This window comes from Balaenoptera acutorostrata, chromosome 20 (genome assembly GCF_949987535.1).
Source record: "Balaenoptera acutorostrata chromosome 20, mBalAcu1.1, whole genome shotgun sequence".
In the NCBI taxonomy this organism is placed as follows: Eukaryota; Metazoa; Chordata; class Mammalia; order Artiodactyla; family Balaenopteridae; genus Balaenoptera; species Balaenoptera acutorostrata.
In genome coordinates this window covers 43,990,633-44,008,262 of record NC_080083.1, presented here as the reverse complement: position 1 = coordinate 44,008,262, position 17,630 = coordinate 43,990,633, and the positions used below count along the sequence as shown (strand labels likewise).

The 17,630-nt window shown below is 60.5% G+C and overlaps 1 protein-coding gene across 3 annotated transcripts in view; it reads left to right on the top strand.

Moving 5' to 3' along the window:
- Positions 1 to 17,630, top strand: part of RARA (retinoic acid receptor alpha) — a 42,796-nt gene that overhangs the window by 6,543 nt on the left and 18,623 nt on the right. The window contains exons 1-2 of one of the 3 annotated variants that reach the window (XM_007177592.2): positions 1,671 to 2,550; positions 13,810 to 14,353. In XM_007177592.2, coding sequence (XP_007177654.1) covers positions 14,176 to 14,353 — 178 coding nt within the window. In that variant the 5' untranslated portion in view covers positions 1,671 to 2,550; positions 13,810 to 14,175. Of the gene's footprint in view, positions 1 to 1,670; positions 2,551 to 13,339; positions 13,564 to 13,809; positions 14,354 to 17,630 lie in introns of those variants that run through there. The other 2 variants (XM_057535958.1, XM_007177593.2) reach the window with 2 other exon arrangements.

Below are 17,630 nucleotides of genomic sequence, written 5' to 3'. Positions count from 1 at the left end.
GCCTGCAGCAGGGGAAGGGTAGGCCCCAAGAAGGAGTGTCTTTTTTAAGGAGTGAGGAGCACCTGGGACTGTGGCTTTTCTCCCTCTGCCAGTCTCCTGCTGCCTCCTTCTCCCTCCTGCATGAGGGTCCCTGGAGGGTGGGGGTTGGGGACACTGGAGTGGGCCCAGCACAGCTGCAGTTCAGCTGGGCAGGGAGGGAGTGCCCTAAAGGCGTGCAGTGTGCTTGTATACTTGGGTGCCGATCTTCTGTGCGTGAGTGACTGCCCCCTGTGGGGAGCAGGTTTGTGGGTGCATGAATTTCTTCCCTCATCTGCCTGTGGATCTACTGCTCTGTCCAGGAGTGTGCCGCACCCTCTGCTTCATGACCTTGTGCACGCACAGATGCCTGTCTTGTATGTGCTTGTTCTGTGTGCATACATGTGCATACAGGTGTGCTCTGAATGTGCACGTGTGTGTGCATATATGCGTGTCCTGGGTGTGCATTTGCACACCTGCATCTCCGTGTACGCCAGTGTACCTGACCCTCTGTGCTGGCAGGTGTACATGAAGGCCACCCTTCGTGGGAGGCAGTATACCTGTGTTTGTGCACACTTGTATTTCTGTGTCTGTGATCCTTCCCCTCTAGCCTCCTCGGGAAGGAAGACTGGTAGAATGTAGGCCAGGAGGAGCCTGCGCGGGCTTGGGGGTTGGCTGGCACTAAGTCCCCTCCCAGGCTGGTCCCTCATTTGGGCGGCGCCCCCTGCTGCTGGCTGGACTCAAGCTAGAATGCCTTTGTTGGGGGGGGAGCTGGGGGGGAAGGGGTTAAGCGTCGGCGTCCACATCTGGGAGCCATTGGCGCATTCCTGCCCGCTGAGCGCATGTTTGCGGATGGATCTGGACGGGACAGGGTGGGAGGGGCTGGGCGGGCGGTTCGCACCGGCGGACGGAAATCCAGACGGGAGCGGGAGACGGCCAGGCCCAGCAGGCGGGAAGGGGCCTGGGGAAGCGTTGCCCGGACGCTCTTCCCCGGTGCCGCCGGACCTCAGGGCACAGCGTCCCGCCGACCCTGCTTATCCTACCTCACCCAGGCTGGGGCCCCAAAGCTGGAGAGAGACAGTCAGATACCTCGGTCCTAGACCCGGCTGTGCAACCGGTGCCAGGGTGATCGGGGACTAAACCCGTGTCCACTCCCAGCCTGCGGTTCCTCGTCTATAAAGCGGGGGCCGTCGGGCCGGTGGGTTTGAGAGCTCTGCCCGCCGGGTCAGGCTGAGTCTTCTCACTGGGGTGGAGGCCTGGGAGTGTGGCACTTCCCCTTACAGTGGGAAGTCCTGTGGGGGCACTTGTGGCTACTTCTCTGACCGGGGACGGGGAGGGGGGGTGTTCCCTATTGATTCCTCTTTCTCTCCCCCAGTGGACTGCTAGAGGTGGGGAGATGGTCCTCCCAAACGGAGCAGCAGGCTGGGAGGGGGCTTGTGGCTGTGTTGGGGATTGGGGTCTCTGCAGAGGGAGAGTGATTCAGATCCTGCCCCGCTGGAACAAGAATGCGAGCTTTCCTGGCTCCTCCAGCCTGGGCCAGGAGAAAGAAGCTTGGGTTTGAGAGTCCCGTAGCATGTAAGGGTGCTCCTGGGCGCCCCCTACTCGGCTCTTGGAAGATCACAAGAGCCGCTGTCCTTTTGGGGGGAGGGTTCTGGGGTTTGCTGAAGGGTTGGGTTGGGCCAGAGTTCCTCCGACCCACTTGAGCTGGAAACGTGTTTGGGGGAGACGAGGAGAGCAGGTGTACCTGAGGGCGGTCTACCTGCTTTTGCACTCCTTTTTGCCAGTGAGAAAATTAGGATTTAGAGAGAGGAAGCGACTTGCTCAAGGTCACACAGCTCTCATTTTCAAGGGGTTCCTGGAGGAGGATTATAATTATGGGAGTCAGGGGCTTGACAGATAGGGCCGGAATCACTGTATTCGCTTCCATATTACGTCGCAGCCCCTCTAACTCCGGTTTAGGTGTGAGGGGTGTGTGCGTATGATCCTTGCCCCTGTGAGTGTGGGTGTGTCGTTGGAGGGAAGGGAGTGTGATACCGCACACTGCAGTCCTTTCTCTACCGAGCCCTCCTTCCATTCTTTGCGCAGAACTCCCCCTTCTCGCTCTGAATCTCTCCTTTTGGGGCAGAGGGAGGGATTCTCCCAGATTCCCACGGTCCAGCCTTCTGCTAGGCGCGGCTCCTTTAAGACTCGCCCTTTCCCGGGTCTGTTAAGGCGAAGGGGGGGGCGTGATCCTGTGGGCCCGCCCCTGGTTGGTGATTGGTCGGAGGGCGGCCGGGGGCGGGCCCGAGGGTGAGGTCCTCCCCGCTGCTCGGTACCCTCCGCCCCCTGGTCTGGGGCTCCGGGTAAAGTTTCAGCCTCCGCACGTGACTCGCCATGGCCGCTGCTTTCGCCCCGCGCCCCTGAGCCGCGGCCCCCCAAACCGCTCCTCTCCCTGGACCCCGGCAACCCCTGACGCCGAGCGCCTCCAAGGCTCAGGGTCAGGGCAGACGCCGTGCTCGCGGGCGACCCGGACGGATTGCTTCCCTCCGCTGCGAGGTAACCTCTCCCCCGGGGATTTTGGAGAGCCTCCGGCTCCCGCAGGCATCGCGGCCCCTTGGCCTGCTCCTGAGAGGACCCGTGGGCGGGGACCCGGTGCCGGGCGGGTTCCGACGGGAACCTGGGGTTTCCTGGGCTTCCCAGCCCCGCGCCACCGTGCTCAGGGTGGGGGAGTCCCGTCTGTCCGTCTGTCTGCGCCCGTGTCTTCGCGCGAAGCCGTGAGGCGTCTGGGGCCGTCTGCCGCGCGTGTCTCCGGCGACCGAGCTGTGGCAGAACCGCCGCTGGGAACTCCTGCTCTCTCTCACTTTTCTCTTCACAAACAAGCAAAACAAAAAGACTTTCAAACCTGTTTGGGGAGAGATCGGATGCCCAACGGACTAGCCCCCTCCTTCTTTCCCTCCTGTTATCTGAGCCGCCCTGTGGTTTGGGGAGAATCAGCCCGGGGGCCCACCCCCACCAGAGGCAGCCGGTTGGGGGGCGGGGCCCATTCAGCTGGTGTCCCCCGTGGAGCGCGGGGAGCCGTCAGAATTGGGGACGGGAGCCAGTGCCGCCAGGGAGGGATGTCTCTGGGTCGGGTGGCACCATGGGGTTATGGAAGCTTTTGGGGGTGTAGGGGGGAAGGAATAGATTGGTCGTCTTTGCTCTGCTGAGGGTGTCTGGGACCTGGTGCCACCCAGAAGGCGGGGAAGCTGCTAGCCAGATGTGTATGTGGGAGGGGGCGCTGGAAAATCTGCTTGGCAATGCCCCTTCTCCTCTCTGGGCATTGCCCTATTGTCAGGCTCCGTGAGAAGGAGGCCAGGCCTCCAGTGTGCTAGGCTGGGGATGGGGACTAACTCAGGTGGAAATCAGATAAGAAAAGCCCCCCAGTCTTGGAGACGCTTTTCCACCGTTCATCCTACCTTGGATAGGTTGCCCACGTGCTGGCATGGAGGGGTACCCTTGGCCCCCCCCACTAGTGCCAGCTCCCTCTTCTGTAACCAGATTGCCTTCTACCTGCGAGATGAGTGCACGTGTGTGTGTGTGTGTGTGTGTGTGTTTTCAGAGGAACACTCCCCCACTCCCCCACCCCATGCTGCTTACCCCCAACCCTCACTTCCGCTCCTAACTGCCATTCCTCCTCCAGTTTCCTGGTTAGGAGATTCAGGGATGTCTCTTATCCCCTTCCCTGGCTGCAGTGGTCATAGGGCAGGGTTCTGGGGAAGTGGTTCAGTAAGGTTGCCAGGTCTTGCTAGGAAATGGGCTCAAGCCCCAAACTCTCTTCCAGGGCTTGTGCTTGATGGGGAGGCTGGGCTGGGGAAGCCCCAGGTTGCAGTGGGGGGTGGTTTGGAGCCTTGGGGCTTCCCCTGTGAGGGGTGGAGATGAGTCTGGGGGAGGGAATAAGAGAAAGAGTATTTGGACCTGGAGGAAGAAGAGGGGTAGTTGTGGAGTCAAGGAGTTTGTGGCTATGAAAGATGTTGGTGCAGTGGGAGGGGCTAGGACATCAGTTCTGCCTGGGAGTCTGGGCCATGTCATTCCTGAAACAGAGCGGTCACTAGGGTCAGACTGGAGTTGACCCTTGGGAGCTGAGGATCTTGGATTTGGAGGGTGTGAATGAGTGTGCATGAGGCGGTCACCTCAGGACTTTCCCCGCCAGACTGATGAGGGCAGTGCAGATGCAGTGGCAGTTCTGAGAAGACCCTGGGCTTGGAACCGCTTAATCCTGGCCACCTCCTCTTATAGCCCCCAAATCCCCATCCTTCAGGTTGACCCTAAATGCCCCTGCTACCACTCTGGGAAATCTCTCTGGTCCCCCTCCTACTCCCAGCCATGTGGCAGCCTGGCAGGAAGCTAGCTGCAGGCAGCCCCATCCTGATCACCCCCATGCCGCCCTGCTGGGCATAGTCACCCACATGTACCATGACGTGGTTCCTGCCACCCTGTCTATTGTGGGGGGAAAGGGCATTGTCTGAGTGGCCCTTAAGGTCTGTTTTGGGGGTACTGACCCAGACCCCAGTTAATTAGCTCCCCTTCCCCTAAATCATTTGGTCTTGGAAGCTGGCTCTGCCCTCTGGGAACCCCTCCCCCCCCAACCCCTGCGCCACTCCTTGCTAAGACTTGAGGGTCTTAGGTGGGTTGTCCTCAGAACTATGTGACAGGGTGGGGCCTGCCCCCAGATAAAACCTCAGTGCCCCATTCCCTGTCCTCTGGGTGGCACGGGCAGGGCAGGACCCAGACTAGGCTGTACGTGTGGGTGTGTTTGGGACTCTGTGGGGTCCATTTAGGAGCTCTGTCTGGGTTTGGGGGTGATGGGCATCTGGGGAGGGTAATCCTATCCCTGTGATGAGTAAATGGGGTAATCTCCACTCGCCCAGCACCCCACACCCTTTCTAGTGGTGGTGGTTTGGGGAGTGTGGGAAGCTGGCAGGGCTCCTGGCAAGATGGCCAGGGTTGTCTTGACTTACTGGGTTTTGGGAAAGGAGTGTGGCAACTGATACCCCAGTTCCCAGGGCTTTGGCTCCATGTCCTCTCTGACGCCTGCTGTCTTTCCTCCCTCTGTTCCCCTCTCCACCCTCTGGCTGCTGTACGGAGCCCACAGGGTTTGTGGGGGGATGTGGGTGGGAGCGAAGGCCTGGCTCTCCGTGTGTGTCCAGGGAGTGTTCTGGGGATGGGCAGGGTTGGCTGAGGAAGTCTGGGTGTCCCTGCAGAGTGGGCGGCACTCGGGGACCAGGCCCAGAGTGGGAGAATGTGTCAGTGTCGGTGTGTCTGTCCTGTCTGGCTTGGGCGTGGGCGTCTCTTGCTTCGTCTGGATCTTGCCTCCCGCTCCAGTCCCCGCCCCCCCCCCCCTCAGCTGGGACCGCCTGCTTGCTCTCTCTCTCTGCAACTGGAGCCTCCCTTGCCTGTTCCTGGAATTTGGAGAGGAGGAGGAGGAAGAGGCAGGCAGACAGACCTCCCACACTCTAGCCCGCCCGGCCTGGCATCGTGGGGAAATGAAATAGGTGCGGTGGAACTAAGGTTTCCCTGCCTTCCCCAGACCCTCCAGTACACATCACAGAGTCCAGGGGGCCAGGTCTTACAGAAGGGGCCTGGGCTGCCCCCCCCCACCAGGCAGCAGTGCCTCCTTCTTTTACCCGGCACCCTGCTGGCCAGGGCCCCTGCCTGGACCTCAGGCACCACTGTCAGCCTGGGGAGCGGGTGGGGGATTAGACTGCTGCCAGCCTGGCCAGCACCTGTTGCCAACCCCCAGCCCTGTAACTGGAGCTGGCCAGGGAGGGGGGCTGCAAAATGACAGGTGGAATTTCTGCAACTAGGCAACCCCCCCCCCTCCCCGCCACTGGATATGCCTTTCCCTTCCGGCCCCGGAACAAGGAAAGCCTACCCACCCCCCCACAAGTGTCAACATGATCTTGTGGGTGATGTCCCTATCCTGCCTGTGGGGGTTAGGGCCCGGGAGATGGGCAAGGGGATGAGTTTATTGCTATTTGCCCGATGACCGCCAGCCGCATTGCTGGCTGCAGGGCTGGGCTGCCCTTGTGTTTTCTGAGCTCTGCCGCTCTGGCTGGGCTGGGGGGTATGGGGGTGTGTGGATGGGGGTGGTTCTCTGTTAATGTTTTAATTGCATAAAAACTGGGAGCTCAGCTCCGGGCCAGTGGGGAGTCTGGGTCTGGCTAGCCGCCCGGTTTGGGCTAAATATAGTCTGGGACATCTGCAGAGAAGGGGAGGGGGGTGGCGGGAGGTTCCATTCCCCCCGCCTCCGGCCAAGGTGCCCTCGTCTGGGCGAGCACCTTGGAGCAGGGAGGGGGATTCCTCAGCACGAAAGGCAGGGGAGAGGCGGTGGGGGCTGGGCACGGTTGGGACCTCGCCTGCCTGGAGGCCAGGAGACGCCTGAACTGAACTCGGAGGCTCAGGAACCGGGCTGGAGTGGGGCGCGCCGGGGCGGATCCAATGGCCCTGCTCCCTTCCCCCCAGAGCTGCCTGAGGTCAGGCAGTCTGTGTGTCACTGCGCCCGGTGGTGTGTCACCGTGACCCACTCACTCTATGTGTGCCTGTGTGTACACACCTACCTTGGAGTAGCTCCCTCCCGGCTCCTCCCCTGGAGAGCCTCTGTCCCCTGGGTCCTACCGCAGGTCCCCAGCCCTCCTTCCTTGTGTCCCTCGCCCCACAGTGAAACCTTCAGGCCAGGAATCGAGACTTGAGAAGGGGAAGCTGCGGTGGGGAGTTCTCTGATCTCCAGTCACGGCAGGAAGTGGAAGGGAGGGGGACCCAGCGGGGAGAACCGTGAGTGGCAGGCGGGAAGGGAGGGCCCGTCAGCCCTGCGACCAACCGCGCACACTGCAGTGGGGTCGGGGGTGTGTGTGTGGCCACCTTCCCAGCTGACCCCTTCCCTCCAGTTCCAAGTGGGGGAAACTTAGGGGACAGCTGATTCCCCAGGGGCTGCTAACAATCTTCCTCGCCCCCCCCCACTGAAAAAACTGTCTTCCTGTCACGTGGCTGTCACTTCCTGTCCCTCTGTGGTTCCCGGGATGTTTGTTGTTGGTTGCCATGGAGATGGCCGCCTTGGGCACTACCCTGGTTCTTGTGGGGAGGGAGCTGCCCCTCCCCCAGGCCCACAGTTTGAGGGGGGGGGTTGGGGGGTCCTGCCCAGGGGGCTGTTTCAAGCTGAGTGTGTGTGGTCTCCGATGCCCCACATCCCCCAGGGCCCCCCAGACTTGTGTCTGTGGGAGGGAGTCACAGCCACCTACTCAGACTGAGCGTCGGGGAGACTGTGACCACTTCTGGCTGTGCTTGGCTGTGGCTGACTGTGAATCTGACTGATTGTGCAAACCCTGTCCCCTCCAGCCTGGGTCCCGCTGTCCCAGAAAGATGCCCGTTCTTGGAACCACCGCTCCCTGTCCCCTTTCCCTTTGGAGCCTTCTCCTGTCCTGTGTTCTCATGGAAACTACCTTCCCCAGGGAGTTTCTGTGGTTTCTTGGGGTCCAGGCTGGAGTAGGGAGGGGCTCTGGGCAGGATCCCCAGTTGTGTGTGTTTTGGGGCTGGGGAGGTGGTGGTCCGCAGGGCCTCCTCTCCCCTCCACACACAGCCTGCACCCGCTTCGCCCTGACCCCGCAGGCCCTGTGCTTTAAGGGGCTGGTCCTGGGACTTTGTGACCATCCGCCCCACCCCCTGGTGGGCTTCCCTGTTCAGCTGGGGGGGGAGAGGGGAAGAGATTCCCCCTAGTTCTAGACCCACCTGAGTAGGTGGGTGTGGAGCGTGGGGAGTAGGAAGTTCCTGGGGGTCGCTGGATGGGGGGTGTGGGGCGGGGCACGGTCTGACTCAGGCCCGGTCTGGGGTCAGAGCCAAAAGGATATCCTGAGGCGGGAGGGGGGCGGGGGCGGGCGTTCCCGGCTTCCCTGCAGCCCGGGGTCCCTAGGGAAGGACGCCGGGAGGGGGCTGGTAGCACTGGGTCGTGCCGACTCTGTCTGCCCGGGGCAGAGCTGAGGGGTTGGGGGAGGCGGGTTGCAGCCGCGCACCCGCGCACATACCTGCTGCTCTGTGCGCTCGGCAGCCCCCGCCCCTTGTGAGAGTTATGCTTCCTGCACTGCGGAGAGGGGAGACAGTGGTGAGGGGGCAGCTGCCAAGGTGGGGGTGGGGAAAGCCCCGTGCCAGGCTGGCTGTTAGGACGGTGGTTTCCAGGCTGGGGGGCTGTCCCCTTTTGTCTGTGCCCCTTCGGTCCCCGACCCGGACAGAGCTGCCTTTGTGTGGTCCACACACTCCTGTGGTCTGGCTGTGGCCTCGGCAGCCTCATCTCTTCCTCTTCCTGTTTTCTTCCTTCCCCGTGGGCCCTTCCCTCTCCCTGAGGCCTGGGCTGCCCCCTGCCCTTTCACCTGCTCTCTGCTCCAAGAGAAGACTGGGTGGGAGGCTTCAGCTCTGGTTCTGGGTGGGCCCCTCAGCCGCCCTGGGCTTCGGAGGCCCTGGGCACATCTCCCAGGGGGCTCTGGGGTGCAGTCCCTGGGGTGCGGAGTCGGGACACTGCCCTGACCAGCAGACATCCCCCCCACCCACCCCAGTTCCTCCTCCCAGCACCTGGCCTGTCCTGGGCTTGGGTTGTCCAGTTGCCCTTTCTGCCTGGTATTCAGTCACTGCGGGGATGATGGCCCGTGGAGGTCAGGCAGCCCTGTGTAGCTGGGGCAGAAGCTTGGGCGGGTACAAGTTGGGGAGACATCAGATCCACTTTTCTGGGATTAGGTGCTGTGTCTTGAGGCAGTGGGCAGTGGCAGCATCCAGAGGCCAGACGCTGGACTTCAGCACTCCCCTGACTCTCTCCGTAGATGTGCTCAGGCCCTGCATGTGCTCGGGGCAGGTTTTCCAACAAGTCCCAGCTCCAGCGAGGCAGGCCTGGGCTTCTGAGGACTGGTGGGGAAGAGGTGCCCTCCACCTGTCCCAGCCTCACCCCGCTGATCCTTCTCAGGCCCTCCTGGGGTGGTCTCTTTCAAAATGAGGCTGGCCCTGCTGGCTTCCTGCAGCCCAGAGCCTGGAGAGCAAAAGGTAAACAGAGGACCAGAGTGGCCGGGAGGAGAGAGGGGCCTCTGGAAAAAGGGGGAAAAGGGAGTAATGTTCATCATTCTGCTGATCTGAGGAGTATGGGGGAGGGGAGAGGTCTTGGCTTTGTGTGTGTGTGAGTGTGTGTGCGTGTTCCTGGAAAGTTTATAAATAGTTCCAGCCCACTGTTCTGGTTTGAAATCTGCCCTGTCCCGCCTTGCCCTGCTCTGCCAGCTCCTGACAGGGGAGGGGGTCCAGAGGGGCTGGGTCTTTGCTTCCGTCAGGGCTGGAGTCCGTGTCCCCCACCCCCAAGTTGAGCTTGAGCTTTGGGTGTCATTTGCATATGATTCACTGACTGTCTAGAATGCTTAGGAAAGCCCCTGTCCCCCCTTCTTTTACGCTCCCCAATCCTTATCCCCTCCTCTCAGCCCGTCCAGGACTGCCTGGCTTCTATTCCTTGGGAGCCATGGTAGTGGGGTAGCCTGGGAAGCAGAGAGGAGGGAGTGGATGAAGAAGGGGGGCAGGGCCAGCTGGGTTTGGGGACCCCTGGCTCCTCTCCCCTGAGGGCAGGGGGGGAAATCGTCTATTCCTTTTCCCCTCCTCCCCTCCCCACGCCCAAAGGTTTCCCTTTTTTGGTTTGTGAAACGAAAGAAGGGAATTTGGGAAAGGGTTGTGGTCAGGCCTCCACCCACACCCCGAATATTCCTCTCCCCACATTCCTGTCCTCAGTCTGGGGGGAAGCAGACCCTGGAAAATGGGTAATTCTCCCGCCTAGCCCTGTCAGCAGCTGCTAGCCCTGGCTGGGGAAGGGACAGCAGACATACTGCCCAGGGAGGCCCCGAGGTGGTGCTGGCAGGCGCAGGGGAGGGAGGGGACCCGTTGCCCAGCACCTCCTGTGTGCCGGGTGGGCGCTGTGCTAGGTGCTTTCCAGGACTTTTATCTCTTAAATCACACAGCCCGTTGTTGAGGTAGGCAGTTCACAGACAAGTAAACAGATGCTTAGAGAGGTTAAGTGACTTGCCTAAGGTCACCCAGAGTGGCAGAGCTGAGATTTGACCCTTCAGACTTATGGTTCTTTCTACTGTCTTCACAGCTCGACCAACATTTGCCTTTTTCTCCAGATGTGTGACTCTGGGGACATAAAGAACGGGTAGCTGGGGACACCTGACACTGGGGGAGGGATCCTGGCACCTTTTGAGGGTGAGGGAGGCCCCAGCGGGCAGGGGTGCCTGGCTGGTGGCAGGTGCTCCGGCCCTCCCCCCACCCCCCGTTTCTGCTGTGCCGAGGCTGGGCTCCGGGTATGGGAGGTGTGGGCCTGTGGTTTTTCTCTCCCTCAAGGGAGGGTGCCCATGGGCAGTGGAGGTGGCGGGCATAGGGTGGAGGTTGGATGTGGGTAATTTGTTTTCCCTTTCTTTGGTGCTGGTTTCGATTCTCTCACAGTGTCTTCTCCACCCCTGGGTGCAGGGGGCCAGGGCCCAGGCATCTCCCCAAGGGTCGTGGTTTCAGAGGGACCTTCTGAGGCCGGGCCTGTGCTCTTTGGCCCCGCCCCCATCATCCCTGCCCTTGCCCATCCCTGTTCCCTGGCCAGCCTGGCCCTTGGCCCATTTCTGTAACCTTTGCCCCCTCCCTTGGCTCAAGGCCTTCCCCAGGGAGCTAACTGCATTGAAGTTTGCAGGCTGAGCTCCTTTAGTGAGGCTCCGATGGGGGTGGGGAACGCCTTCCAGCCTCTCCCTGGGGTGTGTATCTGTGGTTGAGGTTTGAAGTATGGTCCAGTTTCAAACTCCTCAGGGGCAGAATTGAGGCATTAAGGCGGCTGTCGTTAATCTCTCCTCTGGGGTCAAGGGTTGGCTCCAGAGGGTCCAGACCGAATCTGCTGCCGCACCCCCCGCCCCAAAAGCTGGGTCAGGAGGCCTGGAGTCTGAAGTGAATGGCTTTCTGGGCCTCACCTCAGAGAGGCTGGCCCCCATTTGGACCTGAATCCACTGGTGTGCTTCTCTGTGTCTGTGGACCCTGCTGTGTACTGGGGGGCCGGGCCGCAGGGAGGCAGGTGCATAGGTTCGCCTGGCTGGGTGAGGGCCAGGGTAAGTGCAGTTTGGGAAACTCTGAGGCTGTGGTTGTGTGTCTGTGGGGAGCTGTGTCCCGGGCCAGGCACGCAGGCCTGGAGCCGGCTTCGCTGTGTGTGGAGCCCAGGTGTGGAGGGATCGCATCTCCAGGTTCCCTCTCCTCACGTGTCACGTGTGTGCCCGCATGCACCCGGGCTGGGCGTGCAAGCACGCGTGCTCTTGGCCACCGGACGCTTTCCCTGGAACTGCGCGTGTGAGTTTCTGGAAGTGGGTGTGCACGTATGTGAGGGTCTGACTGTCAACGCTGGTGAGGCTCAGCCAACCCCTCCCTCCCTTGCTGGCTCGAGTTCCCCTTGTGTGGCGCCCCTCAGGGTTGTGGGGGGCCAGGGCGGCAGCTGGCCGACGGGTGGGGTCCCTGCTTCTCTGACGTCAGCCTCGCAGCCCGGGAGGGAATTGGCAGGGGCCTGGGGAAGGAAGGGGGCACCTCATTCAGGAGTAAGGAGAGAGGCCCTATGGTCGTCATAATTAGTAACAGTCAAAATCATGCTCGTTAACAATAGGGGAGCTGCCCCTTTCCTTGCAAGTACCTGTCCCCCTCCTCCTCCCTCAGCCCCGCACAGTCACAGCCTGGCTGGCCGGCCTGGCTGGGCCCAGAAGTCCTGGCCTCGTCCATAGTGGCCTTGGCAGAACTCCCCCATCCCAGGCATGGTCCTCAGCCAAATGCTGGCCATGTGTGTGTCCCCTGGACTCCAGGTCTGAGCCTGGAGCCTGGAGCTTGGAGCCTGGCACGGCCTGAGCTTGGGGAGGAAGGGCTTGGAAAGGGAGGTAGTCCTTATTTGGGATCTCTGTGGCCCTGTTTTCTTTTCTTTCTCTTTCCTCCCTGCCTTTCTTTCTTCTTAACAGCTTTATGGAGATATAATTCATATACCATAAAATTCACCCATTAGAGTGTACAATTCACTGGTTTTAATATATTCACAGAGTTGTGCAACTGTCACCACAATCACTTTTAGAAAATTTTCATCACTCCAGAAAGAGCCCCCATACCATTCAGCAGTCACTTCCCATTTCCCTCGAACCCATGCCCCAGCCCCTGGTAACCACAATCTACTTTCTGCCTTTATAGATTTGCCTATTTTGGACATTTCATATAAATGGAATCATACAATAGGTGGTCTTTTACAACTAGCATAATGTTTTCAGGGTTTATCCATGTTGTCGTGTATATCGGTACTTTGTTCCTTTTTATGGCAGAATAATATTCCATTGTATGGATGTGCAACTTTTTATTTATCCATTCATCAGTTGATGGACATTTGGATCGGTTCTACTTTTTGGCTATTAGGGGTGCTGGTATGAACATCCACACCCACGTACAAGTTTTTGTGTGGACTTATGTTTTAACTTCTCTTGGGTAGATACCTAGAAGTGGAATTGCTGGGTCGTATAACTCTTGTGTTTAACCTCTTAAGGAACTGCCACACTGTTTTCCAAAGCAGCTGCACCATTTTACATTCCCACCAGCAACATCTGAGGGTTTCGATTTCTCCGCATCCTCACGTACTTGTTGTTATCAGTGTTTTTGATTATAGCCATCTTAGTGGATGCAAAGCGGTATCTCATTGTGGTTTTGCTTGGCCATGTTTCTGTCTCTTTTTTTTTGTCTCTCCTATATGTCATATGTGTGTGTATACACACACACTCATATATAAATACATGCATATTTATTGATACTCTTTATATATATCCTCCTGGACCTCTTGTGGATGCTTCTTTCTCCGTCTCATTCTCTGCTCTTGTTGCTGCCTGTCTGTCTCACTGTGTCGTGGAATTTCTGGGTTCATCTCTGTCTCTTGCTACCTGTGGTGTTATCTCTGCGTGTCCTTGGGTCCCAGCTGTTCAAACAGGGTATGGATTTGTGGATGCACTGGTGGAGGGGCATCTGGCCTTTCATCTTCTGCCCACCTCCCACCCTCTCCAGGGAGGTTGCTTCTGCAGACAGAGTATGTGGGTGAACTCTGAGATCAGTCTCCCTTGCCCCTCCATTGCCTGGGAGTAGGGGGCTTCCACCCTGGGCAGTCCCTGCCCATCATTGCTGTTAGGCAATGGAGGTGATACCCAGGAGTCCTCGGTTCCCATTTCCCTATTTGTATGTATGTAAACAGGCCTCCTCTCCGGCCCGTGGGACAGACCCATCTGGGGTGCTCGGGCTTGGATTTGGGGGGGAAGTGGTGTAAGCGGGGGCCCCCTGGCTTAGGAGTCATTTTTCTGAGAAGTGCCACCGCTTTAGGGAAGCGGCTTTTCCTCCCCCTCCCTCCTCCCCTCAAGCACACGTTCTCTGCATCTTGACCTCAGGTAACCTGCTTTGGGGGAAGGAGGGCCAGCTGCCTTCCTCTGCTGCAGGAATCTTCCCGGGTGGCATGGTACCGGGGACCCTTTCCTCTCAGGATTGTGGGTAAGAGGCCCCCCTCGGCTCTGGGCTCTGTCCCCGTCTCCCCAGCCTGGCTCTGCTGTCCTGCCACCCCCAGCAGTGTCTGGGCCCTACTCCCAGGCCGTCTCTGCCAGCCAGGCATGGTGCCAGCTGTCTGCTCAGCCGGGTGCCACGGGAAAATCTCCGGCCGCCCAGGTTGGGGAGCTCCGCGGGGGATGCCCGTGCGCCTGCTCCTCGGTGCCCACTCACCTGTCTTTTTTCTCTCTGCAGCATCACAGGACATGGCCTCCCCAGCCACCTAGCCGGGGCCCACTAGGAGAGGGATCCTTTCAGCGTCCTGAAGGCCAGCTCTGGACCTTCCTGGGAAAGTGCCAGCTCACAGAACTGCTTGACCAAAGGACCGGCTCTTGGGACGTCCCCCAGCCCACCTGGCCCCCAACTGGAGTCGGGGCTCCAGGAGGCCGAGATCAGCCTGCTAGCCTTGGACCGCAGCTCCAGGACAGAAGGGGGGGGGGTGGGCTGACCACCCAAACCCCCTCTGGGCCCAGGCCCCATGACCCGAGGAGAGGCGGCCTGAAGCCTGCCAGAGCCTTCCGCCAGACTGTCTGCCTGCTCTTCTGACTGTGGCTGCTTGGCATGGCCAGTAACAGCAGCTCCTGCCCGACACCTGGGGGCGGGCACCTCAATGGATACCCGGTGCCCCCCTACGCCTTCTTCTTCCCCCCCATGCTGGGGGGACTCTCCCCACCCGGCGCTCTGACCACTCTCCAGCACCAGCTTCCAGTTAGCGGCTATAGCACGCCATCCCCAGCCAGTAAGTGGAGTGGTGGGCATGGTGGGAGGGGCGGTGGAGGGCGGCAGGCCGAGGCTGGGCCTCTTCAGCAGTGGTGAGGGCTCCTCCAGACAAGGGGGATCGTCGTCTGGGGGTCTTGTAGGCTGATGGCTGGGATTGTGTTTGGTGTTGGGGGGGACAGGGGGAGAGCTGAACAGTGCTGTCCTCCGGCGCCTCTCACGCCCCCCCCCCCCAGTGCTGTGCTGTGGAGGGCCTTATAAATAGCTCCAAGGACTGGACACGGAGGCTGGAGGCGGGTAAACAAACCTCTCGACATTTGGTGGAAATGGCAGCTCTACTGAGAGCAGCGCCCCACCTCCGCCCCGCCCCATCCAGTGCCTCTGGGGGAAGGGGCTTGAAGGCGTAGACTCCCCTGCCCTCGCCTTGGCCAGGCTAGGTGGTGCTTCCCTTTGTGGGCAGGGTGAGAGGGAGGGGCCCACAGGAAGCCTGGCGGGTCGGGGCAGTGTCCCAGGAGGGGGCGCTCAGCCCGGACTCCGGCTGCGGACGCCAGCCTGCTCTTGGCAGGGCCTGTGTTTTCTCTCCGCCTCCGCCTTCTGCCACAGGGGTCGCCTGTTGGCTGGGTGGGGGTCTCGGTAACCTTCCCTGGCTGGCCGAGCCAGGTAGTGGGAGGTGGCGGCAGCTATGGCCAGCTGGCAGAGTCCAGGCCTCAGGCCTGCCAGGCCGCTTACAGTAACTCTGGCCCCCAGGGCCCAGCTGGGCGCCGGGCCAGGGCTTGGCGGGGGGAGGGAGCCGGGGCCTGGCCTGGGGCAGGAGGGGGTGGAAGCAGCAGAAGGGGGCCGTGGACGGCGGGCTGGCTGGTCAGCTGCTGACCTGGGAAACGTGTCCCACCTCTCCTGGCGGGCAGGTACTGAACACCCTGCCCCGGGCACCCACCGCCTCTCCCGTGGCCACTGGCAAGCTGCCTGGCGCCGCTGCCCTGTGCGCCCGGCTGGGCTGGGTCAGTGCCCCCTTCCCAGCGTGGGGGCAGCGCCCTCTCCCCGGAGCCAGGGAGTCTCTTTGTCCCTGGGGCAGGCCCTGGCTGGGCGCCTCACTGCCCGCACTGGCCGGCTGCCCACTGCCACCGCTGCTTCCTGGCTCACCTCCTGTGGCTGCACGGTGGCCCCCTCCCTCCCGGGCCCCACCGGCCACTGGGCGCAGGGGCTCTAAGTCTGTGCTCCTTTAGGTCCCTACCCTTTGTGCCCTGGGGCAGGGGGCAGGCGGATGCTGCCTCCTCAAACCTCCACCTTCTGTTTCCTCCCTTGCGGGTGCGCAGCCGGCAGCACTTTGACCTGGGAGTCGGAGTCGGGAGCCCGATTCTGGCCTGGTCTTCAGTCTATGCTAGGTGACGGGGGAGGCCAGTGTCTGGGTTCAGGGTTGCGGGGGAAGGGGCAGGTGTGTCTGCGTGGGGTAGTGCCTGCGTCCATGGGGACTGGGATTCATATCCCAGCTCCAGTAACTGGAGTGTCTGCTTCCTGCCAGGGTGGGGTTTTCAGGGAGGGAGACATCGAGGGTGCTCAGCCTGGTGCCGGTGGACAGCTTGCTCTTCCCCAGGTGATGGGAACAGAGCCCCAGACACTCTGTCCACCTGGGGCCTGGCTCACGGAGGGTTGGATGGGGCTGGGCCTGACCCCTGACCTTGCCCTGTCTTGTGCCGGACAAGCAAATGTTTTGCCCTTCTTTGAATGTTGCAAGCTTCTTCCTCTTTCTTAGAGGTGGGTGGGGAGGGTTTCCGGGTACCCCACTTCCCACCCTGGTAACCTTCTTCCCCCAGGGTGGGGTGCCCACATTTCGGGTGAGGCAATGCCCCTTCCTGCCACCTCCCTTTGTGAGCCTGTGGGTTGCCCTGTCCCTTGCTGGTAAACAACAACAACTTCTCTTCCTACCCAGGCCCCCAGCCTCTGAGCTTCTCCCTGACCTTCCCCTTCTCTGGGACCAGAGGTGTGGCCAGGAACCTGAGGGAGCCCGGCATCTCCCTCCTTCTTGAGCAGGGCTGAGGGGCCTGGAGACCCTGGCTCTCAGCTCTGGGTAGCGAAGCATGACAGATCAAAGTTCAGGCATGGAGGCGGCCTCGCCTTCCCCGCTCTCCCCACCTGGGGGCTGGTGCTGGGGGTCAGGCAGTTCCTAGGAGGGGTGGACATCTGTGGCCCCCATTCCTGTAAGGAGCGATTATATGCTCTGGTCCTCTGCCACCCTTTCTGTAGGCAACTTGGCACATGAGGCTCCCTCCTCCCACTTCCCACCAACAAAGGTGTTTGGATAGTCCTCCCTCCACCTCCCATTCCTCTCCCCAAGTCAGGAGGAGGCTGGACCTTGGGTGTACCCTTCAAAGACCCGGTGGCCTGTGGAAGGACAGAACTGTTCTCCAGGTCACTGGGGACAGGTGGGTATCTGTCCTGCTGTCATCTCCCAGGGAGCCGGAGTGGGAAGCTCCAGACATGGGACAGGATCCCCGCTCTAAACCAGCCCCTGGGGCGTGGTCTCTGAGGACTGGTATTTACTGTGGACGGTTGGGATTCAGTGTGCCTTGTGGGGAGGGTCAGGGTTGGGTGTGTTTTAGGGGTGGGGAGGTCAAGGTTGGGTGTGTGTTGGGGAGGGGGTGAGAGGGTCAGAGTGTGTATGAGGAGAATCAGACCCAGAGCCAGGGAGGGGTGTCAGTTTGTGTGCTGGAGGGGGCGGTGACTTAGGGCACAGAGGGTGTAAGGGGGAGGCGTCTGTGATTGTGTTGTGTGTTTGGGGAGGGAAGGGTCTCTATTTCTTATCGCTAGTCTAGGCTGGAGAGGAAACGAACTTGCCTTTTTTGTTGCTCCCCCTGGGAATTCCACGGGGTCGGGGGCGGGGAGAGTGGAGTAGGCTGTGTAGCGAGTTCTGGCTTTGCCACTTACTAGATGTGATAACCTCTCTGGGCATGTGTCCTCGTCTGTAACCCAGGGATCTGACCAGAACCTCCCTCAGAGGGCTGAGATTAGGCAAGATCATCGCCGTAATGCACTCTGCTCCTCACCTTGCATGTGATCAATGCTGTCTCCTTGATGTGGTACCCCGTGTTAGGACAGTGGAAAGGGACCGTGGCCCTATCTGGGTGGGGGCTGGAGAGAACGGGAGGCTAACATCTGTGGAGCACCTACTGTGTGCCTGGGACTTTATCTCTGTTTTACAAATCTTAATCCCAACAATCCTGGGAGAGGGACATTATCTCCATTTACACATGAGGAAACAGCACCAGTGGTTAAGTGGCTGAGCTAAGTGACCTTACAGCTGG